This window comes from Zea mays, chromosome 4 (assembly GCF_902167145.1).
Source record: "Zea mays cultivar B73 chromosome 4, Zm-B73-REFERENCE-NAM-5.0, whole genome shotgun sequence".
Taxonomy (NCBI): domain Eukaryota; kingdom Viridiplantae; phylum Streptophyta; class Magnoliopsida; order Poales; family Poaceae; genus Zea; species Zea mays.
In genome coordinates, this window is record NC_050099.1 from 11,717,607 (window position 1) to 11,726,346 (window position 8,740).

The 8,740-nt window shown below is 48.7% G+C and overlaps 2 protein-coding genes across 2 annotated transcripts; one reads left to right on the plus strand and one right to left on the minus strand.

Annotated features, from left to right (window-relative positions):
* Window positions 1-1,972: 1,972 nt before the first annotated feature.
* LOC103652828 (uncharacterized) lies at window positions 1,973-2,890 on the minus strand. The gene has a single exon (XM_008679804.2). It carries the CDS (start codon window positions 2,726-2,728, stop codon window positions 2,222-2,224), a length of 507 nt encoding a protein of 168 aa, XP_008678026.1. The 5' UTR covers window positions 2,729-2,890; the 3' UTR covers window positions 1,973-2,221.
* Window positions 2,891-6,025: 3,135 nt separating this feature from the next.
* Window positions 6,026-8,341, plus strand: LOC103655099 (tobamovirus multiplication protein 3-like). The gene is made up of 10 exons (XM_008681906.1): window positions 6,026-6,039; window positions 6,189-6,327; window positions 6,546-6,636; window positions 6,732-6,784; window positions 6,875-6,967; window positions 7,048-7,136; window positions 7,576-7,614; window positions 7,747-7,873; window positions 8,074-8,199; window positions 8,318-8,341. Exons 1-10 carry the CDS (start codon window positions 6,026-6,028, stop codon window positions 8,339-8,341), a joined length of 795 nt encoding a protein of 264 aa, XP_008680128.1.
* The last annotated feature ends 399 nt before the right edge of the window (window positions 8,342-8,740 follow it).

The following is an 8,740-nucleotide window of genomic DNA, read 5'->3' on the forward strand; positions in this document are numbered from 1 at the left end:
AATCTTAGGACCCACCATCCTTAATGGATGTGCATAATATGCACCATGGTATTCTCTCTCATAGTTTTTTTCCATAACTTGCTACTTATTTACTTGCCCTTGAGAGGCGAGCGTGAGCTTCTTCCTGCTCATGATGTTCACTCAAGAGTTGAATATATGTGTCATGAGAAGGCATCCTTCCTTGTGAACCATCATCAAAGTGATTAGAGGACCTAGATGAGATCCCTCATGTAGCATTTTCACCTTCTTTACCACCTTCTTGAACAAGTTCTCATCCAGCAAAAGAGACAAAACAAGAATAAAGCTTGCACCACAAAAGTAGAGTTAGTAGTTAGTACAAAGACAATCACTCTTGTCGGTCGTGGTCGCCTCCCCAAACCATTTTTGTGAGTAGTGGCATAGAGACAATTCTCCTGCCACTGGAATTTTGCCCTATTTACCATCGTAAATATCCTATTCACTTCTATTCCACTCGGACGGAATTTCTTACCTTTCATGCTATCACCAGTGGTGTAGAAGGGTAAGAAAACTGCACATCCTAAACTCTTTGATGCCACTATCAAAGACATGTAAGCGCAATAAATTGCATCCAAGTGGCATTAAAGGGATTATGACATTTGCGATGGCAAATAAGGTATTAGGTAAAATTGCAATGGCACTAAGAGAATTGCCCCTCAATTTTATTTGCTTACCAATTGTGTTCAAGTTTTAGACCCTATTTGATATGGCGTAGTCTCTGGCTTCTTGAGCCATATCAAACGGGCCATATAAAAGATTGCTCCTTGCAACGAGTCTTAAGGAGCCGAAGCATTTTTTTTATATAAAAACTAGTTAAAATGTGTTTTTCTCACCTCCATCATAAATTTAATACAAAACTGTGACTTCAACCTTTTTCTAAAGGTTTCTTTAATCTGCTTCAGCTCTATCAGAATGTTGCTCCACATCTTTTTAGGATGAGACAAAGGCTTAGCAAATGGAGACTTATGGTGTATTTAGTTGAGGAGTGGAGGAGAATAGAGTGGCTTCATTCTAATTTTCTGGACGTTTGGTTTCCAACAAAATAAGAGTAAAGCGGCTCCTGGATCTCCATATAGAAAATTTACTATAAGTAGTTGGAACGCTCCTGCTCCATAAAACGACCAAATGCGAGCGCTCTCCCGGACGTGAGCGCTCTCCCGGACTTGTCCTCCCCTCTACACTCGTACCGATCTTGAACCAAACAAAGAATGGAACGGCTCCGCTCTATTCTACTTTTCAACCAAACAAAAAATAGAGTGACTTTGTTCTTTTTTGCTAAACGCAGAATAGAATGGCTTGATTCTTAAATATTGGAATGGAGCCACTCTATTCTATTTGACTCTCCAACCAAAGGCACCTAAAAGAGAATCCCCAAGAGTATGTAATAATTATTGTTTCCCAACGCTATTGAGATTTCCAAGCCGCCAAAGTATTGAGAGCGCCAAATAAACTTTACTCCAATAGTTTTCAAAAAACACTCCTAAAAATAAAAAAAAACTAGACTCCCGGGAAACTTTATTGGTGGCACGTAGAATTTGTTTGCAAGAGATCTCGCATGCCCGTGCAGTCAGGTCGTGGCTGGCCCGCAGCGCAGCGATCCACGGCCACTGCCGACCATAGCAAATGGGCTCTCCTACCCTTATATGGGCTTTCTGACGTGGCTCTCTTTCTCTCTATTTGTGTGACTGAACGGGACAGCTCACCACATTGCCACCCTGCACACCAATCATACCACTAATCCAAGCTTTGTCTTCTCCTGATCCCTGCCCAGCCGTAGGTGGCGTGTTCTTTCACTGAACCAGCAGCTACCGAATATTCTGCTTCAAACGGATTAAAAATGTGCAGTAGTATAGAAAACAGACGATCCCAATGTCGCCCAATGCCTTAATTAAATTAACCCGAGCATGAAATTAATTGCTCCATAAATGAATCAAGGATTTGCCGGGAGACGATCTGCAGCAGGCATCAAATTCAAATGGAATTGCTCAATCTCCCAAGAACGAGTGCAGCAATCTATTTTCTGATTGATAGTACTGTTCGATCTATTGAGAGCATTTCTTTGATTGATCCGTATACGAACCAACAATAATATGATACATGAAGTCATGAACGAATTCAGCAACAGTAACTGTGACAACTGACGAGCAGCAGTAGCAGTAGCAGCAGCAGCAGCAGGAGGTATGTCTCATGAGGAAGCTTGGTATCAGGACGCGGCGGCGGCGGCGGCGTCCCAGGCGCCGTAGGCGCAGTCGAAGCCACACTGGCAGCGCGGGCTCTCGGCGAAGTTTCGCGACGGGAACGACGCGGCGAGCGGGCCGACGAGGAAGCTGAGCTGGTCCCCGGAGCGGTCCACCTCGGTGATGCCGAGCCACACGAACAGCACCTTCACGCTCACGCCCTGCAGCGCCCGGATGGAGCCTTCCCGCGCCGTCCCGGTGATGCGGCGGTCGTACCGGAGCAGGTAGCGGTCGCCGACGCGGAACTCGCAGCTACGACCCGAGAGGAACACCTCGAAGGAGCCGTCGGGGCGGAGCTCGTACCGCTGCACGCCCTCCGGGAGGATGCCGCGCGGGAAATCGTACCGCTCCAGCATCTCGTACGCCGTCGGCGTCGTCGAGTTGCCTGATGATGAGGTGGTGGCTGTGGTGGTGCCGGCAGCAGCCATGAGGAATAGAGCAAGGAGGAGGTGGTGGTGCTGGTTACTGGCCATGGCCCAAGCCTGCGTTTCTTGGTTGCTTACTCGCTTGCTTCATCATTAATATTGAGTTGAGTGAACCCGTGGCTAACGGCCCGTTGGGTCAGGAAATTATTCCACGAATGATTCCTTCCTGACCGGAATGATTGTGGACTTGTGGTCATCTAGATTAGTTCCTAATCTCATTTCAGACTAAGCGAACGGGGGCCTAAAGAGATGCGTTACCGTTATTTAAAAAAATCTCTACTAACTATCTCTACTAACTATTAAGACGATAGTGTAGACCACAGTCATGCCCCCACCTTCCCTCTGCGCTCGCACCCGCCCCATTCCCCTCGCCCGCACAAACCGCCCCATCCGCGAGCCACACATGGGCCATCTGCATGCCGCATCCGCCCCATCCTCTCCTGTCTATCCTCTCCGCACGATCACCAACCCAGTCCATCCCCTCCTCGCCTAGCGTCCGCTCCCTCCGCACCTGCTCCCTCCGCAGTCCCCCTCCCCCACGCAACAGCCACGACTGTTGGGTAGGGGAGCAGCTGTCGACCATGTCGCGACGTCGTTCTCGAAGTGCGCTTTTGCTCAATCGAATGGATGGATGGTTTTGGGTCCCTGCAGGACGATTCCTCACGCCGTCGCGCTGAACCGCAACCACGGGGGGAGTGCCCGGCGCTGCTGAACCCATCGTCGGTGGAGGGAGCCCATGGTGTGGCCTTCCCCGCTCAATTTCATCAGCAAGCTGTACCAGGAGGCTAAGGCTCTCCTAGAAGCGGCACTGACGGACGCCAATAGGGTGAGGGAGGAGAAGATCCTCAAGGGCACCAAGTATTCTCAGTTGTCGTCTCACCTTCATCTTCAGGTACGCGCCCATACGGGCACTCACCCACCTCCTCTTGATCCGCGTCTGTGCTCTCTAGGGAAGGTGAGGAGTCTAATTCATTTCGCTGCAATCCCTCTTGATCCCCGACCTTCTGGACCCCATACATCTCGCCTCGGGTTGTCGACCCTCCTCCTCCACCTCTGCCAGAGCCGGATCTAGAACCGGTGCCTCAGCATGGCGTCCTGGAACGAGGCAGCGAGACCAGCGGCAATCCGCTTATCCCCCGTTGCCCGCTCCGTACAGAAGCGCCTCTCCGCTAACCGGTCGAGACCCGCCTCGCACCTCCGCCTTCTCCATCCCTCGCGGTCGCGGTTGCCGCCGAATGGAAGCCACCTCATGCTGTCGCGTAAGCGCCGCCGCCACCCCTTCCGTTCTAGGAGAACCTACTAGAGAGAGGCTTGACTTACTTATACTACCTACTACTTCTCCCCCCTCACAGGTCTTCTCCACGCAGCGGTGTCGCTTCCCGCTCCGCAGGCTGTCGGCGCCGCCATGGCCGCAACCGTTCTGCACCGAGTCCAGCGGAGGCCTCGTCACCCCGTCGGCCTCCAAGTGGAGGTCCAGGGGCTCCGTCATGGCCGCGAAGAAGGCCGCGGAGGGTCAGCCTTGCCCCTATCACATTGTTTCTGTTCTGCCATTGCTATTTAGGACTTTGTATCTGGTCATGATTTGTTTGGCCAGGGTTTTGTATGAGGAATCCATGCCCGTTTGTATGGTATCACGATACTTTTGAAGTTCATTGAAACGGAGTAGCCGAATTTGGGTAAAATTTTGACGCAGGTGCTTTGAGCGGTCTGTGCTTGCGATCATTTGCTTAAGGGATTCCGTTTTTGTTTTTTGTCTGCGAAGCTTGGGATTGGTGAGATTCTATGAGATTGCCTATTTGATTGAGGTGATCAGGAGTTGACATAGACAATTGGCTTGGGATTTGGTCACATTATGATGATGCGATCTATCATCTATGTCATCCAGATGAGTAGTGCCTGTAACTTTAACATCTATTTACTCAGTTTACGTTGAAAGTTGGTATAATTGTGACACCTGTTTTTAGTCTTATTATGTATAAATTATTATGCACTAACATTTTATTAAATAATTCGTATGCCGTCGCAACGCGCGGGCATGAGACTTTATGCATATGTTTTTTGCATTGAAAATATATTTTCTTCAAGTTTGCGATTATGCTACATTTTTCTACTTTTACTTCGACTATATGTCAATGTGCGACCAAAAATATCGTGTTTCATCAACTTATGATGAGTCCACTCAATTGTTTCTTGAATATACTTTTTTGTAGAACCAAATTGAATTTTACAAGGTGGAATATTGATTAGAAAAAGGTGGGATGCTGACCAGGAAAGCGCTACTCCCTTGTATGAACTAGCTGGTCGATGATTTTGTTTCCCATCCTTTTTGTTTTCTTGACATCCATTTGTTCATTAGGGAGCACATAGGTGGAATGATGATTAATGTTTCTACATATTAATGTATTTTATTATAACATGTTGCCGCCGTAACAATGTATGGGTATACAGCTAGTTAACTATTAAGAAGGTAACGTAGACCACCCCTGTGCCCTCGCCTCCCCCTCTGCTCCAGTGTCCCGTCTCCCGAAGTCATCCGCGACAGCTGCCCTGCTACCCTCGTCCCATGCCGTGTCCGCCGTGATAGGGATCCGAGAACACCACCGTGGATGTGTCTGGGATTCGAGGCCTTCCCCATCCCTTCCCCACCCCCATCGGTGATGTGCCTGCTCCAGCGGGCGGCGCTCTACTTTCTGGGTGGCACCGACGACCGCGAGGCACTGGCGTACGCGGCGCAGATGCCGAAGACCGAGACCATGTCGCTGACGCTGGTGCGGTTCAAGCTCTGGAACTGGGTTTGGATGGGCGGGCGCGACGAGGCGAGGGACGAGGAGCTGCTGCAGGAGTTCTGGAGCAGGCACAGGGACAACGAGCGGGTGTTGTACGTGGAGAAGATAGTGGAGGACACGGAGGGCACGACGTCCGTGGTGCGTGCCATGAGCGAGAAGTTCGACTTGCTCATCGTGGGTCGGTGCGGCGGGGAAGGCGAAGGTGACCTGGAGGGGTCCACGGCGCTCACCAGCGGGCTGTCGGAGTCGAACGAGTTCCCGGAGCTAGGCGTGCTGGGGGACATGCTTGCCTCCATGGAGTTCGCGTCCAAGGTCTCCATCCTCATCATCCAGCAGCACCTGCCCAAGAAAACCATCGCCACTGGAAGCTCCGTTAATGATTAATCATCGTTCTGCCTTGCCGGCTGGTGTCAATCTCTACTAGCTATTAAGAAGGTAACGTAGACCACTCCTGTGCCCCCGCCTCCCCCTCTGCTCCAGTGTCAGTTGCGTGTGCCCTCGCCTATCCCCGCCCCATCTCCTGAAGTCGTCCGCGACAGCCGCCTGCTACCCTCACCCCATGCCGCGTCCGCCGTGATAGGGATCCAAGAACACCCCCGTGGATGTGTCTAGGATTCAAGGCCTCCCCCATCCCTTCCCCCACCCCCATCGGCGATGCCCTGATCCGCGACCGCCGCCGTCCAACCTCGCCCTCCGTCTGTGACCGCTCCGTGGTGGCGCAGGCGCTGGAGGCATCCACAGGACCGCATATTTCACGACGCCGTGGACTGGTGGCGCGACGTCAACGAGTCGCCGTTGTGGCAGGACCGCATATTTCACGCGCTCGCCGTGCTCTACGGTATCATCTCGGTCGTCGCGCTGGTAAGCACCCTCCCGCGCCCGCTTCGCTTCCTTGACCCCTGTCTGGTCCGATCTATCAGAATTTCCCGATTTGATGAAATTTTCTGTCGGTTTCGGTTGGTGTTCGTCTCGATAGCGCGTGCTGGTTTGATTTGTGGTCTTGTGGGACGAATTGAGAGAGGCGGCACTGTAACGTCCGCCGAGAATTCTGAATTCGTGGTGTTTAATTTCTATTGTAGGTCAAATTAATCAGAATCGAGTGCAGGGTGCCAGAGTATGGATGGACAACGCAGAAGGTGTTCCATTTTCTAAACTTCCTTGTGAATGGCGGTGAGCCAGCATTTGTGCCGCTTGCATTACTTAGCTTCTGCTAGGTGTTTGATTTGGTGGACTGATCAATGTAAATGCTCTATTCCTGCTCATAGTGTGGTATGACGTTTTTGTGCTGCGGCGAAATGTGCAACTTGTAGAGCCTGAGGTTTGTAACTAATTTGGTTATTATACTATACTCGTGTGATGAATTTGTTGGAGGTCTTTAGTAATGGTTTGAAGCAATGTGGTACCTCAGATAATACAACATGTGCTTCTGGATATGCCCGGGCTTGCATTCTTCACGACATATGCACTTTTAGTGCTCTTCTGGGCTGAGATTTATTATCAGGTATTTCCTTTTATCTCTGTTAGACCTCTATTGTTTTGTCAATGTTGTTGTGCCTCTTAATTTTTGTTCCTGTTCTCTAGGCACGTGCCATGTCGACTGATGGGCTTAGACCAACTTTCTATTGGATCAACGGTGTGGTCTATGCAATTCAGGTGATAAACGTGTTGTGGTAATTTAATGCTACATATGCCAATATGCTCTTTTATAGCGCTGTGCTGTGGATATTGATCACATATAAAGTTTTAATAGTCTATGAAAGTGCGTGGCAAGTACCAAGTCACTGTTTGTCATTGTTATCAGCCTGCAAAACTAGCAAAGCCTTTTGGGTGCCAAGGACTGTGATACCTTCCTATACCAATGAGGAAAAATGCCGTGGTTTCGAAAACTGGGGGGACAATAGATTTGTGTTCGGTGGGGGACGCAAGCGCAAACTCTGAATGGTGGATCACGAGGATCCGAGCTGAGAAGTGGGAAATGAGACACATGGTTATACTGGTTTAGGTCTGTCATGCAAGTTTTTGCTCTCTGATAGTCTAAATTCACTTATCGATCTGTTAGCATGGAATAAATTTGTCACATCTGAACCTCTATTATTTCATACTTTGTAGGTACAAGATGGGGTTTTGTCCCAATGGTCCTAATTACTGGTACAAGCATATCAACCTACCTCGGTCACCACCTTCTGTTGAGGAAGTTCTACATAAGATTTTGCAGATGTGCTCTTTTAACAGATACGGTCAGAATATAAATCTTTACTACTCTATAAGTCCTCATTGTAGGCGTCCACATGTGCACCATGTTCTGCCTCCCAGGATCTCGGTCGCGATATTCCAGCGACTCCCCATCCCCGCCGCCGCCATCATCGCCCCCAAGCTCGCGCTCTGCTCTTCTCCGTGGGGATTTTGTGTTTTGTTGCTACTGATTTGGGGTTATTGTACTCTCACTCACTATGCCTGCACGAGCGCGTGTGCAGATGCTTGATGCTCGAAGAAGGCCCCTCTCGTTCCCCTCCCAACAACGCATGAAGTTTTAGGCAATTAGGGATTTGATCTATTTTATTATAGCTGTTTGTGCACATTTGCTCCTCTGGCTTTCTATGTTTGTAGATGATACTAAAAAATAGTGCTCATGAGGAAGAGCTAACTTCCCAAGTGAAAGGGTGGATACGCTCATGGGACAACGAAACAATTAATGTTTTAGATGTCCTTTTCAACTTCCCTGACATATCAATGGTAATTAACTATTGTTCTATACGTTGCTAGATTTCAAAGCAAGTGACAAACTTATACTGATAAATTAATGCATGTCGCATGACCTGTTTTTAACAAACTTTTGTTGAATATTTTGCAGGAATTGGTTGAAGGTAATGTATGAAAAGGGTTCTGTTGACAGGAAATAAAATCAGTCCTTCCTTCCTCGCTCATGTTGATGTCTTAAATTAGTAGTTAATGATTGATTTTTCAGATATTATGGAGAGGCTACATAAAGATGGTATACTATCAAGGGCAAGCAAAGATGGTTATACAGTTAACCAGGTCATCCCCTTCATATTCTGAAGCAAAATAACAGTTTTCTTTTCATTTCAGCTAGGTTCTATTGGCAGGAAATAAAATCAGTCCTTCCTTCCTCGCTCATGTTGACATCTTAAATTAGTAGTTAATGATTGGTTTTTCAGATATTATGGAGAGGCTACATAAAGATGGTATACTATCAAGGGCAAGCAAAGATGGTTATACAGTTAACCAGGTCAGCCCCTTTAGAGCAAAATAACAG